General features: G+C 39.0%; 1 protein-coding gene across 1 annotated transcript in view; it reads right to left on the bottom strand.

The window, feature by feature from the left end:
- Positions 1-1140: 1140 nt before the first annotated feature.
- The window catches only part of crb2a (crumbs cell polarity complex component 2a), a 51027-nt gene continuing 31855 nt past the window's right edge, over positions 1141-20312 (bottom strand). Inside the window, exons 6-13 of the mRNA XM_005753075.1 lie at positions 20068-20181; positions 18471-19424; positions 12463-13025; positions 6578-6743; positions 2874-3744; positions 2427-2543; positions 2103-2229; positions 1141-1850 (exon numbers count right to left, since the gene is read on the bottom strand). Coding sequence (XP_005753132.1) covers positions 1629-1850; positions 2103-2229; positions 2427-2543; positions 2874-3744; positions 6578-6743; positions 12463-13025; positions 18471-19424; positions 20068-20181 — 3134 coding nt within the window. The 3' untranslated portion in view covers positions 1141-1628. The remainder of the gene's footprint in view (positions 1851-2102; positions 2230-2426; positions 2544-2873; positions 3745-6577; positions 6744-12462; positions 13026-18470; positions 19425-20067; positions 20182-20312) is intronic.

The following is a 20312-nucleotide window of genomic DNA, read 5'->3' as shown; positions in this document are numbered from 1 at the left end:
AAAATCCTGCTCCTCACATACAAGGTCTTAAATAATCAGGCCCCATCTTATCTTAATGACCTTGTAGTACCATATCACCCTATTAGAGCACTTCACTCTCGCACTGCAGGCGTACTTGTTGATCCTAGAGTATTTAAAATAGAATGGGAGGGAGAGCCTTCAGTTTTCAGGCCCTCCCATATGGAAAGGAAATAGAAAAAACTTATAAAAGACTTGCATAAGATGTGGCCTGCTTCATATAGTGAATCATTTAACATCATATACTTTCTCATTACTTTCATATATTGTTTTAGTAAGTATGCAAAACATACAAGTTTCATTTATATAATTTTTTATGGGATCTTATATCTGTTTTTATTCTTGTATGCTTTTCATACAAGTTTCACATAAGACAGATACAAACTTTATAAGATTTATATATATCTTTTCCATATGGGCTTCTTCTATGGAACCAGCTTCTATCTTGGATTTGGAAGACAGACACTATCTTTACTTTTAAGATTAGGCTTAAAACTTTCCCTTTTTGCTAAAGCATATAGTTAGGGCTGGACCAGCTGATCCTGAATCCTGACTTAGTTATGATGCAATAGGTGTAGGCTGCTGGGGGATTCCCATGATGCATTGAGTATTTCTTCTTCACTCACCTTCCTCACTCACTATGAGTTAATAGACCATAGCTTCATATATGAAATACTTTTTAAGATATACCAAATGATCACATTTTCTCAAATTTGTATGCAAATCAGAGACAGTTGAGCAGAACCCTTGGTTGATTTGAGACCGAATGACCCTAATATCAAAAATGGGATGTTGTTTTTGTTTGTTTGTTTGCTTTTTTGAAAAAAACAAACAAAAAAGAAGAAGAAAAAAACCTTGACAGAAAGAAAATCTGAGCAAGAGACAAGAGACAATGAAAATCTAGACTAGAATTAAAAATAACAGCAAACAATTTAACTTTATCTCTACTGTCTAAATTCTTTATAACAAGCAGTCTTCCTGGCCAAGCAGTAAAAACCTCTAATTGGCCTTTATTACATTTATAGATTTAATTAATGTGCATACAAGTGGACACAAATGTAAATAAATGTAATCTTTTACAAGAAAAAGCATTTCTAAAAATTGCTACAAAGTCCCATATTACCAGGAAAACTGAAAAATAAGTCATGTTGCCAAACATGTCTATCAGAAAAGAAAGAACAGTAAAGAGTTTTCTCAGAGCCATACTGTCTCCACTGGAGCAAAGTTTCCGGCAGCAGCACCACTGGTGTGCCATGAACCTGTTGGACATTTTCCAAAGGTGACCATGTAGTGGAGAGCTTATTTGTCCTCTGTTTAGCAGTTTTGAGCATAAAAAACTGGCATGATTTCTGATAAGAGGGGGTCATCAGAAGATAAATTGATGGCTATGAGTTCCTGAAGTTCATAGGGCTTATTTCCTCAGATGATGAAATATGCACAATTTACATTGTCAATATATTTTTGTAGAACAGGTCTATAAGGAGGGGGCTATAACATCAGATGAGCCTGGACATTCAGAGGATCTAACAGTTTGACAGTGACAGCCCTGTGCACCTCCCCACAGCATCGGATCACCTCTAGCTCCCTTTATCGATTTGTGTTCCTGCAGATCAGATAAGCCTCTCCTCCGGTGGTACTTTGAGCATGCTGTCCATCTCTAGCCGGGCTCCAGCTAGTTCCTGAGCACTGGGGCTATAAGCGCCCTCTGACTGGCGCTTCTTCCTTGCTGTGAGCACTACAAAGGTCAAGCCAATAATCATTAGGAGAATGCACAGGCAGAGCAACGGGATCACAATTAGCAGCCAGGGGATTCCCTGTATACGGGCTTCTTTCTGCAGAGACAAAAAGTGTAGAGGTTTGGTCTTACTGATGGATGTTTCCATTACATAGTTTGATTTTCAGTCATTTCAAAATTAGAAAGATGTGAATCTAAATCAAGTTTATACTGCTGTTGTGAAACTTCATGTAAAATATGAAAAGTAATTTAGTTTGGGAAACACATATAATATATCATTCGTTAAATGTTGCAACTAATTATTGATCTCGTCTATCTAGCTCTGAAGAAGAAATTGAAGCGAACATACGTTACTGTCACAGACTGGACCACTGTAACCGGGCGGGCATTCACATACAAACATGTTAAAGCGATCCAAACAGGAACCTCCATTTCTACAGGGGTTAGACCCACACTCATTGATCTCCATTTCACATCTGCAAGACAAAAATTACCTGAATTACCAGAAATTACCTGAAGTCAACATTAACTGTTACATTAACAACTCTGAAGCTAAGTCATATTTATGGTTATATATTTATATATATCCCCTCTACCATGATATACATACACACATGTGGTATTACTTAAATTTAGTAACAGTTAGAGTAAAATGACTCAGATGTGAGCTTACCTGGTGCCTGTGAAACCTGGCATGCATGTACAGTTAGCCCCCCACAGTCCATCATTGCAGACACCATCGTTTGCACACATAACATCTTTACCACACTGTATAGGAGGATAGACCCACCTGGAAGAAATAGTGTTTATCTTGGCAAGATGTGCAGGAATTCTTAAGTGCATCTTAAGTGATCCATAATCACTCATAACTACTAATATTGCAAAGTGGTTTTAATTCAGCCATAAAGTGGATGACCATATAAAACAGAGTAGGATTGGCATTAACATCAGCAAAAAACATCAGTCTGCAGGGAGTTTTATGGAATGAATTTCTATGGCCGAGCAATTCCTCTAGGGGTAATGCACAGGTGGCCCAATACTTTTGTGTAGTTTGGCTTCACTACAGCAGTTCACCTTTAACTACAGGGAATAAACAAATGATCAATTAGTGAGAACTCACTGGCAGTGTGGGCCCCTGTACTCCTTAGGGCATATGCAGGTGTACATGTTGGGTCCATCCTGACAGGTTCCTCCATGTTCACAATTATGATGCTCACACTCATCAATATCTTCATCACAGAGAGTGCCAGCATATCCCAGGTGGCAATTGCACTGAAAACCAGCCAAGTAGTCCTTACAGCTTCCATGAACACAGGGCTGAGATGCACAGTCATCAGTGTCCATCTCACACTGGTCTCCCTCCCAACCAGAGTTGCAGATACATCCAAATTTATTAAAGAGGTCTTCACACGTGCCTCCGTTTAGACATGGATCTGAATCACAAACAGGGGTACCAGTGCAGCCCAAATAAATCTTTGGTTTTCCAATTAAATGAAACTGAGAAGGTTGTGGGGCCTTATAATCATCCACAAAAGGAAGGTAAACTCCTCCGAGCCTCACTGCACCCATGCAACCATTGAAGCTCTCTGCAAGGGCTAGTAACGCCCCCTTCTGATTGAGAAAGCGAATACTACCTGTGCGCTCTGGCACACTGTTAGCATCTGTGATTCCATCCACAGTGATGATCCAGGGGGAGGCTTTGCGGTCCTTTTCAGTCATGGAAATGTTCACGCGGTGCCAGCTCCCGTCTGCAACCTGACGGACGCCTGTAAAGGTCAGAGGCTCAAAGCTGTTGCTTAGCTGGATCTCCACCCGGACTGATGAGTCCAACAGACCCACCATTAGGAGATCAGAGCCCCAGGAGGCCCTCAGGAGCACAGCATTTTCTGACCGGGTCCTCAACTCCATGTATATGTTAGTGACAGGCTCAACCAGGGAGCCTCCAGAACTGTACTGCACAGCGTTGTTCTCAAATGTGGCATTATAAACACCTAGGAGTCAAAATGAACAAAATGAACAATTTTTCCTTATTATTTCAAAATATGGATGTCATGTAGAAGATATTTAATGGGAAACTCCAAATTGCCCGTAGATTTGAAAGTGAGAGTGAATGGTTGTCTGTGTCTATGTGTTTGCCCTGCGACAGACTGGTGACCTGTCCAGGGTGAACCCTCCCTCTCGCCCTAAGACAGCTGGGATAGGCTACAGCCCCCCCACCCCCACCCCAATACATTGGAAAAAAAAAACAGTTTAGGAGTGATTTTTTGGATGTGCCACTGCTCTCTGTTGAGTGTGGGAGAAACGTGCTTGCACATAGACACATGGACTGAGATGGACCTTATATGTTTACCTCCCTAACTCACCTCCAGTAACATTACAGGTTGTGTGAACACTGTGCAAACTACCCAGAGAGTGTTCTTCCTGTATCTGAGCTAGTTACCCTGGACACTGATCTTCTTTTGCCCAGGCTTACTGCTGAAGATCTTCTCCCTGTGGCTGAATCAGTTACCCCTGAGTCTGGTGATATACTGACCTCTGCAACACTTGATTCAGAGGGTAAGCTCCTCCTAAACCATTCCTCTTAGCTTTATTTTTTTAGCCAGTACCATTGATCCATATGTGCATTTGCTAATAGTAAATCATCTTTAATTCTTAATCAAAAAATATAATCAAAGTATAAGTCTAATCGATATGTTGAATTACAAATGTAGTTTGAGTAATGACAATGATTCTAATGTCTGAATTTTGTGTGTGTAGACATGATCCGGCTTTCATCGTGGCAGATTTATGCCTTTGTGTGTCTGAGACTGGCTGCAGGAATGTGAAAGATAGGAAATGTGTGTCTGACACATCATTATACATAATTCTGAACATAGAGTCATAATTAAATGTGATATTGCTGATAGTTAATCGTACTTAACTACTTAATACTGATCAGAATATAATCAGGTATAAGATTAAGCAGTAAAATGAATACAAAAATATAATCTATGAAATTAATAACAGGCCTCTCACTTAGGTTTTGTGTAGAGTGGCCTTTTTATTCCGTCATAGCCTTCGAGGCTGCATGTGTATGTGTGCACAAGAAGGATTGGGAGACTTTAACATATATGATTTAAAAAATAAATTATGCTGAGCATATTGTAATTCACAAACACAAGTGTTTTCAAGATAAAAAGTGTGATTGAGCTAATGAAAAATCTAGTTGAAGTTAAATAGCATAAACTAAATGAAACATGAGGGAAAGTATATTGACATGTGATGGAATTAATGATAAATCTTGTTAAAATACAACACAGAAAATAAAAAAAATGTAATGAAGGGATTTCAATTGTGTTTTAAATCATATTGAACTAAGAAAGAGAGAAGGAAAAAGGATGATAAGGTGTGGCAATAAATTGGCAACAACAGTGATAGGATGTCACAATGTGTGAAGCAAGAGGTAATCTCAGAAGACGTGATATCCAAAAAAGATTTTTTCTTAGATGATTATACTTTCATAGGCAAGTATTAGTTAGCTTTTTATTCGCACTTTGAGAACTATAGTCATATAGGAAAACATATTGCAGTATTTGTGACTTATATGGCTTTTTCATATAAGTACTGAAAGTAATAGACAATTTTTATTGTCTTCTCACTGAAAGTGTTTCATAATCAGAAACCCTTGATTTTTATAACTGGGGAAAAAGTAATTGTGAAGAACTGTTTTTGTTTTACTGTTGTATTTTATCAAATGACTTCAGTTTAACGAGTTATTACACAAAGAAGACCTACAGGCAAGATCATTTTATTAAATCCACTTTGAAGCACTTTGGGCTGTTCCTTAACCGATTCAGTGTTAAGTGTGAAATGTCAAAAAATAATGAAATACAATGTATTGCCAAAAGTATCCACTCGCCGATCTAAATAATTGGAAAGTAAAGTGTCGGACACACACCACTAAACAGTGTAGAACCACTCGACTCTGGAGTCTATCTGGCAATCCAATGGGCGAGGCTGGGTATGGTGGTTGCCAAGAGAACAGTACTTGTCTGACTGCACAGGGCTGAGTGTAAAGTTTGGTGGAGAGGGATTATGGTGTGGGGTTGTTTTTCAGGAGTTAGGCTCAGCCCCTTAGTATCAATGAAAAAACTCTTAATGATTCATGATACCAGGATATTTTGGACAATTTCATGCTCCCAACTTTGTGGGAACAGTTTGGGAACAGTCTGTTCCTGTTCCAACATGGCCGCACACCAATGCACAAAGCAAGGTCCATAAAGACATGAAGACCTTGACTGGCCTACACAGAGTACTGACCACAACTCGACAGAACCCCTTGGGATTAATTAGAGCAGAGACTACAAAGCCGGGCCTTCTCGTCCAACACGAGTGTCTGACCTCACAAATGTGCTTCTCAAAGAATGGTCAAAAATTCCTATAAACACACTCCTAAACATTAAGGAAAGCCTTCCCAAAAGAGTTGAAGCTGTTGTAACTGCAACAGGTGGGACAGCATTATATTTAATGTCACTTGAGATGTCACTCAAATTTCATATAGGTAGATAAACAAATACTTTTGGTAATATAGTGTATCTAAGAATCTGGTTTTGGATTTTGTGCTAAAACAGTTACTATTATTACTATTTATTATTTTGCAATAATATTTTATCTTTTTTGTTAATTATCTGTTGGACAAATAAACTAATTATTTTTATTCTTTACTTTCAGCCCTTGGTTTTTGTGTGCCTAGGGAAACAAGAGAATCTGCCTGGGTGGTAGGCGAACAGAAATATATATTTTTTGCTCCATGGCATAATAGGAGTTGAAGTTTTATAAACTTACATTCATATCCATCAGGTAGATCCACACAATGGCCACCATTGACACATGGGTGGCTGACACACCACACACGTTCTTTGCAGGTCTTCCCAGTGTATTCCTCAGGACAAGAACATGTAAAATCGTTGAATGTGATGGTACACCATCCTCCATTTTGGCAAGGCTTCATCTATAAAAGGAAGCATGCAGATTACATTTTTGTAGAACAATGAACTGATATGGAAATAATCAATTACATTTTATTATTTTATTCAAATAATTTTATTTATATAGTGCAAAATCACACCAACATTTGGTTTGATTAATTACGGCCCTACAATAATACAGAGAAAAGACAGAAAATTTAAACAATAAGATGACCTCCTATAAACAAGGGCCTTGGTGACAGTGGGAAAGAAAAACTCCCTTTTAGCAGGAAAAACCTCTGGCAGAACCAGGCTTAGGGAGGGGCAGCGATCTGCTGTGACTGGTGGGAGTAAAGGGAAGAAAACAGGACAAAGGCAGTGGAAGAGAGACAGAGATTAATAATAACTAATAATTAAATGCAGAGTTGTGTAAAAACACAAGGGGTGAGAGAAGGAGAAACACTTCAGCCCCAGCTAGGCCTATTGCAATGTAACTAAGGGAGGATTTGGGGTTACCTGATCCAGCCCTAACTATATGTTTTATCAAAAAAAAAAAGCCGAATTTTAAAAGCAGAGAGGGTATCTGTCTCCTGAATCCAAACTGGAAGCTGCCTCCACAGAAGAGTGGCCTGAAAGCTGGAGATCTGCCTCCCTCTACTTTTACATACCTCAGGAACCACAAGAAAACCAGCAGTCTAAGAGTGAAGTGGTCTTTTTGGGTGATATGTTACTTGGATGTCTTTAAGATAGGATATTTTATTATTATTATTATCTGATTATTCAAGACCTTGTAAGTGAGCAGAGTGTCACAGGCTGGGTGAGCTGCGGAAAAATTCCACTGGGTTCCTGATTCACCTGTGTCCACATTACTTAAGACCTGCGCTGACGTCTCTTCACCATCAGTTTGTCAACTAATCCATGTTGGTAACAGGCTCTCACACTCTCTCACTGCTATTGTTTCTAGTCCTTGCACTTCCCTTGTTATCTTGTGCTGCAGTTTTCTGGTCACATCTCAGCTCCGTTCTTCAGCTTCGCTCACTCCTCGGATTCCCAGTCATACTCATTGTTACTGGGAAAACTTCCTGCTCAACACCCGCCTGCCCTCCTGCCACCATTGCTCACAGGATTTCTTGGAACCCAGGGTAGTCATTTCTCTCTGTTCAGCTCACCTGGAATTCCACCTCCTCCTCTTAAAGTACCTCTGACTCCACCTGCAGCACAAGCTATTCCCTCTTTTAAGATCCACATTCACCTGGAGAAGTTCTCATTCACTCATTCATTCACTCTAACCTCCTTTTCCCTTTCCGTTCAGTGCAATAACTTGTATTACCTGCCACGACTCAGTCCTCCTCACTAGTCCTCCCAGGCCCAAACCCCTCATCCATCAAAGTTAAATGTTGTGTTCACTTTAAGTTTGCTACTTTTCTATGCCAAGTTATTATTCTGTTTGTTGCAAAGATAATAAAGTCTATTAAAACTACTTCAGCTGACTCCGCACTTGGTTCTGCACTTCGGTCCAGCTTCATGTTGCGGGAATTGCCGTCTTGTGTGTGACTGGGTGCAGTAAGGAGTGTATGTGATGTGTGTGTGAGCATGCGCATGAAGGAAACGCGGGGGAGCGAAAGAGAGAAAAATGGAGAGAGTGTGTCATGGGTAGAGAGGGCGACCGGGAGCAGCGTTCTAACGGGCTACAGGCTATGCAGTGTGTTTTCGAAGTGTGCAGTACTGTTATTAAAGCCTCATCTCTTCAGTACTCTCCGGTGCCTCGGCTGATTTCTGTCTGCCTCACTACTCCACAAAAGTGAAGGGAGTTAACCCCGAAGGAGGACAAACTTCGGCCCTGGAGGAAGCATCTCCCCTCGTGTCTCCCGACCACGGTCAGGGGACTGACGGCGAGGAATGGTTAACATTCAGTACAGGCCTTTGGCCCCCTTTGACACAGAGGGATTTAAAATTTGATTCTGGATTTAACAGGGAGCCAATGATGTGAAGCCAGTATGTGTGAAATATGCTCTTTCTTTCTAGTCCCTGTCAGTACTTTTGCTGCAGCAATTTTGGTTCAAATGGAGGCTTTTCATGGAGTTTTGGGGAAATCCTGAAAATAATGAATTACAGTAGTCCAGAAGTAATAAAGTAATATTACTAGTAGTAATAAATGCATGGAAAAGCTTTTCAACATCACTCGGAGAAATTTTAGGTCAATTTTAAGACTTTCCTGCAGTTTAAACTAATTGGTGTGTGTTATCTGTCTTCATGGTTAGATAAAGTTGGGTGTCATCGATATAGCAATGGAAACGTATGCTATCCCTTCTAATGATACTGCTGAAGGGAAGCATGTATAATGTAAGAACAACTGGTCCTAGCACAGAACCCTGTGGAACTCCATAATTGACCTTAGTGTGTGAAGAAGACTCTCTAAGCCTCTAAAAGGATTTACAAATGAACAAATTGGAATCTATTACATAGACATGATTCAAATCACTGCAGTGCAGTGCTTTAATACCTACAGCATGCTCTTATTGCTGTAATTAAATATTTTGGTCAACAGTATGGAACGCTGAGGTCTTGCAGGACAAGCACGGAGAAGGTTAAAAATGATCCTAGAAGGATCATTTTTAACCTTCACTAGCACTATTTCAGGACAGTGATGAGCTCTAAAACATGACTAAAACTCTTTAAATAAAACATTTCTCTGTAGCTGTTTTGTAATTATTCTTTCAAGAATTTTAGAGATAAAAAGAAGTTAGATTGGCTTGCAGATATCCAGTTTATACATGTAAATGGATAGTCCTCTTCACACAGCTACTTTCTTCAGTCACTTTTTTTCAATCTCTGTGTTTATACACCTCTCTGCATTTAATTATTAGTTATTATTCATTTCTCCCTCTCTTCCACAGTGTCAGTGTCCTGTCTTCCTCCCCTAACCCAGCTAGATGTTGCAAATTGCTGCCCCCCTCTGAGCATGGTTCTGCTCGAGGTTTCTTCCTGTTAAAAAGGAGTTTTTCCTTCCCAATGCAAAGTGCTTGCTCCAAGGGGGTCATATCATTGTTGTAATTTTCTGTTTTCTCTATATTATTGTAGTTTTTTTTTTTTAACTAAAGTGTAAAGTACCTTGAAACTTGTGATTTGGCGAAATATAAACAGAATTTAATTAAATTGAATGCTAAGCTTATTTATGGAGTTCCACAGAATTAGGCGCTATGACATTATACATGCTTCCGTTAGCAGTGTCATTAGAAGGCATAGCATGTATTTTCAATACTATGCGAATGATACTGAAGATTATCTATCCATGAAGCCAGATAACATACCATACAGTTTAACAAGTAGTTAAACTGCAAGAATGTCTTAAAGGTTTAAAGACCTAAATTCAGATACAAATAACCTCAAATTTTCTGGTTCTAAACTCAGGTTATTGTATTCACCCCTAGAAATCTTAGGAATATGATGTCGAACTAGTTGTCTACTCTGTATGGCATTACCTTGACATCCAGTAACCCTGTGAAGAATCCTGAAGTCATTTTTGGCCAGGATATGTCCAATGCGTATATTAAACAAATATGCAGGACTGCTTTCTTTTTATTTGTGCAATATCTTGAAAATGAGAAACATCAACCAAGGCAGCCCTACAACATCCAGTGCCTTTGGGAACTCAGGGCGAACCTCATGCATCCCAGCCTGAAGGCCTGGCAGAGAGAGCCTTGTTCAGCTTGCAGGTCCTTCTTCTGGGAACCAGCTTCCAGCTTGGATTGGGGAGACAGACACCCTCTCTACTTTTAAGATTAGGCTTAAAACTTTCCTTTTTAATAAAGCAAATATTTAGGGCTGGATTAGATGACCCTGAATTTTCCCTTAGTTACACTGCAATTGATCAAGGCTGCAGGAAGCTTCCCATGATGCACTGTTTCTTCTTAACTCACCATGTGTTTATACCCCACTCTGCATTTAATCATTAATTATTATTAATCTCTCACTCTTCTCCATAGTATGTCTTTTTCCTCCCCTCACCCCCAACTGTTTGCTGCAGATGGCTGCCCTTAACTCAGCATGGTTCTGAGGTAGTTCTTTCTTCCTGTTAAAAGCTTTTCCCTTCCCATTGTTGCCAAAGCACTTGCGCAAAAGGCCTGATCTGATTGTTACCATTTTTCCTTTTTTTCCTTTTTTTTTAGGGTCATTACAATAATACATTTTTTGAAGCAACTTTTGTTGTGATTTGATGCTAAATAAATAAAACTGAATAGAACTGAATTGAATAATTGGCTACTGTGGGAGTAGAATTCAGATAACTGCTCTGCACTGTGTTGGCAAGTGGCATTGAAAAAGGAAACAGAAGAGGAGTTGTATACTTAAAAGACATCTATTGTGATAAAATGTATTCCCCAATTCTCTAGTGTGTTATTGTAAATGTAAATGTTTTTGGGGAATGATCACATAAAAGAGGGATCTGGGGTAATATTGTTAAATGTTTGTTTTTATGCCATATGTCAGAACAAAATCCAGTGTGATTAAAATAATGTGTGGTTTCTTTTACATTTTGAGAGAAGCCAGTTGAGTCTAATAATTGATAATTGACTTAATGCTGTGTTGAGTCTGTCATTTTCAGTATCTACACAGATCTTAAAATCAATAATTACATAACATAATAACAATAATTATTTCATATCACATGAGCACTACATCAGGGGTGTTGATTCATATAAACTAACGTAATCATCTTACTGTAACCAGTTTTCTGTAAGGCAGAATAAATCAAAGAAAGGTTTGTTGGTCGATTAATAATTGATGTACTAAGAGAGACCTAATCTTTAATAATAATGGGGTTTCGGGGGGATAACAGGAAGTGATGAGCTACAGAGAGAATTGCAAGACTGCAACTCTGCTTTCTCGTCCTGATTCTGCACAGACACGTTTTTGAGGGTTTAATAAATTTGGCCAGATTTCTAGAAATGAAAGCTGCTCCATCCAAAGTGGAATAGTGGGATGGATGCTGTCTCTTCTAACAAGACCAGGTTTTCCCCAGACGTTTCCCAATCATCTATAAAGCCCACATCATTTTTGGACACCACTCAGAGGACAGTCTGCTGGGGGAGTGCTAACAGTGTTTATAACTTTGACCACAGTGACCACAAGGGCGTGGCTAGCTGCAGGTTTTCAAGGGTGCGGACTGGGGGACTAATTATTACTTATTATATTCAAATTACTGTGAATATAATTAGCAGGTGATTCAACACAGAGTGTGCTTTGGATAAAAGATGTGAAGACTGATCTATGAAATAAGAAATTATATAAACAATTTGAATTAAATGGGCTACACAGATATGCTACACAAAGACACCACTGTGTGATGTAACAAGAACAGGACGTGAAACTGTAACGCGGAGAAAGCCAACATGAAGTGAGAGCCGCCCAGAACTGTTGGCTTCGGACTAGTATCAAAATGGTCTGTGTTTCATTTATAACACTTTCCCTTTTGGGTCATATTTTAACAAAGTGGGTACCATTTTGGCCTAAATATCACCTCATTAGTTTAGAGATGGTTTAAGGAAAAGTGTAACCTGTCTTTTTATAATAGCAGTTTACTGATGTCCATTAAATACATCACAAGCAGACAGTTAAGTTACTTTTTCAAAAAGACAATAGTTACACACTCACTGAGAACTACACATCCAAACAACATGAAGGTGAACAACATACCTAAAGGTATTTTTCACAAGAACACAAAGACACAAAAGAATATAAAAAGATTTAGGAGGTTTGTCCTACCTTGCAGGTATTGTCACTGACACATCCCTTCTTTACATTCTCAGAATAGGTTAATGAATAAATGTCCACTTTATTCAAGGTGTTCCAACCATCCACATCCAAATGCACGGAGTCTAAACGAAGATCCTGAAGGCAACCTTTGAAACGTCCCCCCCAGGTATCAGAGGGCCATTCCTTTGGAAGTCCTCCCACATAGGCCTGATCTCCACTGTTAACACTAACTTCAGGGATCTCTCCCATTCTGTAGCGAATTCCCGCATGCTCAAAGATGACCTGTCTGTGTTGCACTTCCACCTGCAGAAGCTGCTTCTCACCATTAGTCACAAATATTGGAGCTGTAAGTGGAGCACTACTTGGCAGAGAGCTAACAAAAACCCTCCCCATGCCCAGGTAAACTGAGAAGTAGGCCTCCTCTGTGGGCCTCCTCAGCTGGAAAAGCAACCCATCTGGCTTTAAAGAGCGCAGGATGAAAGACACACTGAAGCTGCTCCCGTGGCTTTTAACAATATCATATCCACTGGAACTCACTGTGTCTTCATGGTTGTAGGTCCACCAAGAAAATTCTGTCAGGGAACAATAATTGAACTACATTAAAAACATCATGTACACCTCTGCAACAATGCCCCAGGGTGTTCCATTAATAACGTCCAGTTATATTTTATGTTTAGCACACATCTAAGTTAAAATGTTCTGTAAAAAACATGTACACCTGGATGTCTGTAGTAAAAGTAGTAAAGTCTACATTAGGTGATAGCAAGGTAACTGGACATGTATTTGTGTTGTAATTTCTGTTTTTCTGACCACTCAAAGCACTTTTACACTAAAAAACATATTCACTCATTCATACAGATAGTTTATACATAGCTTTTAATTTCACTGTAGTATTATTGGTAAAAAACAAACAAACCCTGGACCCCAAAACACAAACAGACAATCCCCTATGAGCAAGCACTTAACAACAACTGGAAGGAAGAAATCCCTTGCAACATGAAAAGCCCTTCAGCAGAACAAGGCTCAGTGAGTGAAACTATAAGCTTTACCAAAAAGGAGTCTTAAGCCTAATCTTAAAATTAGGCAGAGAATCTGGGAACTGGTTCCACAGGCGAGGGATCTGATAGCTGAAGGTTCTGCCTTCTATTCTGCTTTTTGAAATGGCAAGTAACCCTGCACTCTGAAAGCAAAGTTCTCTATTGGCATAATATGCTACTAAGAGGTCTTTAGGATAGGGTCTGATTGTTTACTTTGTATGTGAAGAGAAGGAATTTAAATTCAATTGTTTATTTAAGAGGAAGCCAATGAATAGCAGCCAGTATAGGAGAAATAGGACATCTTTCTAGTCCTTGTATTCTTATGGTGACATTTCAGGGAGAGTTGAGCTAAACCTAAACCTCCAAGTTGTTTGTTGGACTTCTGTACTAATCACAGTTTGTCCATAACAAACACCATGGGGAGCATGGTGAATAGGTCTGGTGTAACCAAACATAGAGTGAGGGTACACTGAGAGTGTCTGACAGAAGCCCCATGAGATTTTTGGATCACACCACCAACACAACTTTATGATGGAGAATAGAGAGATTGAGCCTGAATGGCTTGTGTTAAATGCCGAGACAGCAGTACAAAGCTGTGGCCTGTTGTGGCAGTAATCCCCTGAACAAATGATGGACACCAGAGGTGGGAGGGACCTATCAAGCGAAGTAGGAATCAAGTGTGGTGAGTTTGTGGGTCTCCAGAGTTGGAGGCGAGTTCTGCAGATGATCAGATAACATTTACTCTTTCAAAAAATGTTGAGATAAAAGGAAGATTGGAGATTGGCCTATAATTAGCTGAGACAACTGGGTTAAGCAATGGCTTTTTAAGTAATGGTTTAATTACCTCCACTCGAAGGCTATAGTATGTTGCCCATTTATAAACAGATTAATCATGGCAAACATTTAATAGACACATTGATGGCTTTGAAGAAGATATTACTGAAGTTAGCTCAGAAAGTTTAAACGGAAAGAAAAAGTCTAAATAAACATTAGTAGTATTGAAAGTAAATGTACGTAATGATACATCTAATTCAATTCAATCCAATTTTATTTATAGGGCACTAAATCACAACAACAGTCACCTCAAGCCACTTTATATTCTAGAATAAAACATACAGAGAGAAACCTAACAATCATATGACCCCCTATGAGCAAGCACTTTGGCGACAGTGGGAAGGAAAAACTCCCTTTTAACAGGAAGAACCAGACTCAGGGAGGGGCGGCCATCTGCTGCGACCGGTTAGGGTGAGAGAAGGAAGAAAAGACAAAATACACGCTGTGGAAGAGTGCCAGAGATTAATAACAAGTAGAGTTAAATGCAGAGAGGTCTATTAACACATAGTGAGCGAAAAAGGTGACTGAAGAAGAAATACTCAATGCATCGTGGGAATCACCCAGCAGCCTACGCACATAACTAAGGGATGATTCAGGATCACCTGATCCAGCCTTAACTATATGCTATAGCAAAAAGAAAAGTTTTAAGCCTAATCTTAAAAGTAGAGATCCAAAGTGGAAGCTGGTTCCACAGAAGAGGGGCCTGAAAACTGAAGTCTCTCCCTCCCGTTCTACTTTTAAATACTCTAGGATCAACAAGTACGCCCGCAGTTCGAGAGTGAAGTGCTCTAATGGGGTGATATGGTACTATAAGATAAGATGGGGCCTGATTATTTAAGACCTTGTATGTGAGGAGCAGGATTTTGAATTCAATTCTGTATTTAACAGGGAGCCAATGAAGGGAAGCCAATACAGGAGAAATATGCTCTCTCTTTCTAGTCCCTGTCAGTACTCTTGCTGCAACATTTTGGATTACTTGAAAGCTTTTCATGGAGTTTTTAGGACATGCTGAATGAAATGAATTACAGTAGTCCAGCCTAGAAGTAATAAATGCATTAACTAGTTTTTTTAGTGTCACTCAGAGACAGGATGTTTCTAATTTTAGAGATATTGTGCAAATGGAAAAAAGCAGTCCTACATATTTGTTTAATATATACATTGAAGGACATATCTTGGTCAATAAAATAACTCCAAGGTTCCCCAAAATGTTACTGGAGGCCAAGCCAATGCCATCCAGAGTAAGCATCTGGTTAGATACCATATTTCTGAGATTTTCAGCGCCGAATACAATAACCTCAGTTTTATTTGAATTAAGAGGCAGGAAATTAAAGCCTGTAGTTTAACTGATTGGTGTGCATTATCTGGCTCGATGGATCGATGTTGGGTATTATCTGCATAGCAGTGAAAATGTATGTTATGTGTAATAAATGGCCCTAGCACAGAACCCTGTGGAATTCCATAATTAACCTTAGTGTGTGAAGAGGACTTAATTTACATGAACAAATTGGAGCCTATTAGAAAGATATGATACAAACCAAAGACCTTATAATTTCTGATGAATTCATCTCGCTGTTGTTGGGATTACCCCCTCCTGAGCAGCTCCCCAGCTTGGTCCTACTATCCATCCCTGCTAGTCTTGATTCATGGCCATGTAGACTCCACAATTATTTGGGACTCTAGTGCCCTTTTTTCTTTGGGGTGGTTCATGTTTTGGGGGTTTAATAAATTTGGCCAGATTTCTTGAAACTAGAAGGTGGGATATATGCCATCTTTTCTAACAAGACCAGGGTTTCCGCAGAAGGTTTCCCAATTATCAGTAAAGCCCACATCATATTTTGGACACCACTCCGAGAGCCAGGAATTTGAATGTCACTACTGGTCCGATTGGGGAGGGGACCAGAAAAGAAGAGTCTGACAATATATTGTATTATTTAATTTAGTTCAGTTAATTACTGTTCTTACTGTCTTGGAGCAACTGTAACCACGTAATTTCCTCAGGGATGAATAAACAAATAAAAACAAAAGAACAAATAAACATTCATTTTAAATGTCTCTGATTGATTTAACAGTATTTCATTATTATGGGAATTACTGTTTCATGAAATTTCCGTTTATCCTTTGCTAACAGTTTCAGGGTTTCTTCAGCGCCTGCTCTGGCCCCTGGATGACAATTAGTAATGGTTGCTGGTGTCTCTAGTGTCATATTTCTTAAAACTGAATTGCCAATAACCAGAGTTTGTTTCTTGGTGGGTGTGCAGGAGTTCCGTTTAGGGCTGTAGCTCCAGAGAAAGAGAAATGCTGTCTATGACCCACAGAACACCATCCACAGTCAAGCACAGAGTTATATTATGCTTTAGGACTATTTTTCTGGTAAGGGTAAGGATCTGATGAGGATGATTTTACCACAGTGAGAGGACAATAGTTGGGGCCATGTATCATGAAATCTTGCATAAGAAACTCCTTTCCTCAGCCAGAACACGGAATGGATTGTGAATTGGTCTTCCAGCATGATAATGATCACTTACCATTAAGGCAATAATGCAGTGGCTAAACAAGAAGCATATTAACCTCTTAAGCCCCAACGCCCCCTGATACGGGGGCAAAAGGCAGGAGATCAGTTAGGCTTGGGGCTTAAGAGGTTAAGGAATGGAGTGACCTAGAAATTCTCCAAACCTTAAACCTATAGAAAATCTGTGATGGGAGCAAAAACTTCAAGTTGCCTTCAAGTAGAGTTTCTGTAAAGGGGAGTAGACCAAAAAGGTTTTCTCCACCTGGTCATGTTTTGCTTGTGATTCAAATACGTATTTCACTCAATAATGTCTGCTGAATGTGTTTTTTCTTGATATTTTCTTTCTTGATATTGGTTGATATTTTGACTCTCTCCATGAAAATAAAAGGCCCATAAAAATTTGAGACTGTTCTTTATAAGTGAGGAAACTTAAAAATTCAGTAGGGAATCAAATAATTATTATTCATTAACATTTTCATGGACACCAATTGGAATGTTATTATTATTTAAATGTAATATAAAAATAAAGTGCCCAACAATAATTATTTTGTCTATTCTGGTCAAAAGATGATAAGTGTCTATACATGTCGCCACTGGTTACATTTCAGCATTACATTTATAGATCTGTCATTGATTCGACTGGATATCACTTGAATATCACTCCAGTAATTCTTCCCCAGCTGTTTTAAATTGGTTTCAACATCTCCTGCTGGAGCCCATGCAGCTGGAAGAGCTAGAGTGTACTTTAGCTTCATATTTTTGAGTATGGCGTACATAGATATGCTTAAATTAAGTATTTTAAGGAGAAATGACACAGGGAAAAAGTATTGAACACACAAAGAAAGTTGGGTACAAAAAGGCATGGAAAGTCATGACATCAGCTGAAATCTATTGCTATTAAATCTATTACTAATCTAATTACTATCAGTAAGTAGAACCTCTCACCAACAAAAGCTTTTGTACCAAGTGTTTCAGTAATTTTAAAAATTTCAGTTAGCATGTTTAATATTTTTCCCTGTGTTATTTCTCTCACATACACTATGTATATATACCTTTTACATTCATATCTCTTTGAAACTGAAATCAAATGTGAATCTCAGGCCAGCAAAATTAGCATTTAAAAAATAAAATGGAGACAGGTACTTTTCAAAGGAAAACCATATAATCAACATAAAGTGATGTCTGTCTGTGTGTGGTTTACAAAGAGCTGGTCTAGTTGTCAGCTGGTCTAATTTTGTTTGAATTCACATTCCTTCTTCAGTAATATGAATTTGAGTTCCTTTAAACTGACTTTTATTTGCTTATTATTTTAGCTGGACTATCTCAGGTTTTAGTTTTAGTTTTAATCATTATTGTCTGTGAAGGTTCTCAGTCATCCAGATCACCGTAGTCTAAGGAAATTTAATCATTATTCTTTACATAATCATTATTATTCTTTATAAAATCAATGAATTTGATTTCTATTTTTTTTAGAAGGTAAAGCAAAGTAATAGGTAAGAGGAATGTATAAATCCCTTCAATTACCCCCCCAGTGGTTCCCCATATATATTATTACAGGCTTTAGTTTCTGGGAAATTGGGATTACAACATATAACAAGCTTGACAAGGAAAGATTTGCCTGTGGTAAACATTTTTACCTTCAGAACAGTTTTCACCGTGGAAGGGACGGTAGCAGTCACACTGGTAACTGGTCCACAGGTCCACACACCGTCCATGGCCATTGCAGGGTTCAGTATTACACCATTCAGTCTTAGTACATCCCAGTTCATGGCCTTGGTCCTCTGGAAGTGTTTGTGGTAGAATAGGCTTAGAGTCAATCATCAGGTCTTCCATACACCCAATGAATCCTGCACCACTTTTAGAGTACTCTAAAAGGTCCTCTGGTGCTCCGCCTATATAAATATGAGTAAAGGCTTCAGAGAGCTCGAAAGGTGGTTCACCTGCACCACTATCTATAACTGTGCATCCATCATTGTCACAGTCAGGACCTTTCAGATTTAAGACTAGACCTTCCTGAGCCATAAACACGTGAGCGTCCCTCCATTTTCCATCACTAACCAAGCCAGGAAATATTACATCCAACTCCGATTCCTCAGAAGAGGCTTTTGCATGAAGACTACCATTCACAATCTCTAGAAAGAGGTGGTTGTCCACATCCCCTCTGAAGAAGACCAACATATTAGATATAGTTGTCCGGAAGCGAAGCTGTATCCCGAGACCTTTGTGAACATGGTGGTCAACTTCCCGGCGAATTCTTTCTTCTACAACAACTTGAATGTGAATAAATCCAGGAGTGGAGAAGGAGAAAGTTGTTCTGGTGGAGCATTTCTCATCTAGGAATCCATGAGGGCACAAGCATGTGTGACCATGTTCTCCATCCTCTAGCCATGGATGGCAGGTGGCTCCATTCTGACATTTATGGTCAACGCAACCAAGGAGTTTCAAATTACAGTGACGACCTCCCCAAGGAAGGTCACCTGCAGCTGCCTCAGGACAGTGACAGGTGTAGGTGGCCCTGCCATCTTCACACCAGCCACGGTTCTGGCAGGGCTGGCTCTCACATTCATCAATGTTCACTTCACACAACTCACCTGGAAGGAGAAAATTGGTGGTTAGATATGGTGGAGGTAGATGACCACCTGATACTGTGCTGTATTAGAAAAAACAGAGATGGTAAATGGACTGGTATATAGCGCTTTTCTGTTTTATCTGAAGACCCAAAACGCATTACACAACTTGTACATTCACCCATTCACACCAGCACTTTCTTTCTAAGTGCTTCCTATCTAACATTCACACACATTCATACATGCATTGGAGAGCAGCATGGGTTCAGTATCTTGACCAAGGGTACTTCTGGTAACCCACAAAGTGACCTAGATGAGTAGTTTTGCTGTCCAGACTTATATAAACAGGTTTAAAAAAATTAATAATAAAGATTAATCGTAAAAATACAAAGTTGTGTAAAGGTCACACACAGGAGTATATTCCTCATCTTCAAGGTGAAAATCCCAGGAGACAAAGACTTTTTTTCATTTGTTTGTTTTTAACAGAATTGAAATCCAATGTTGCTTAATTGTGTGCATGTATTACTAATTTATTTTTTATAAGAGAGAATGGTCACCTTTTGTTTAATTCACTATAAACTAGGAAACACAGACACACTAATACAGAATTTAAATTTTGAGTGTGACAGGGAATTCTGTCTCTGTATTACAAGATTATAAGACCCACCTAAAAATCCAGCAGGACATGTGCAGGTATATCCATTGATCTTGTCTTTACAAATGCCTCCATTTTGACAGGGTTCAGATTCACACTCATCAATGTTGACAGAGCAGTTCTCTCCTGTTATACCAAACAAAATATAACATTATCAGTAGTTTTAATATCTATCTATCTATCTATCTATCTATCTATCTATCTATCTATCTATCTATCTATCTATCTATCTATCTATCTATCTATCTATCTATCTA

This window comes from Pundamilia nyererei, unplaced genomic scaffold, assembly GCF_000239375.1.
Source record: "Pundamilia nyererei isolate P.nyererei 1_Seehausen unplaced genomic scaffold, PunNye1.0 scaffold00398, whole genome shotgun sequence".
Taxonomy (NCBI): domain Eukaryota; kingdom Metazoa; phylum Chordata; class Actinopteri; order Cichliformes; family Cichlidae; genus Pundamilia; species Pundamilia nyererei.
This window is presented reverse-complemented; position numbering and strand designations above follow the sequence as displayed.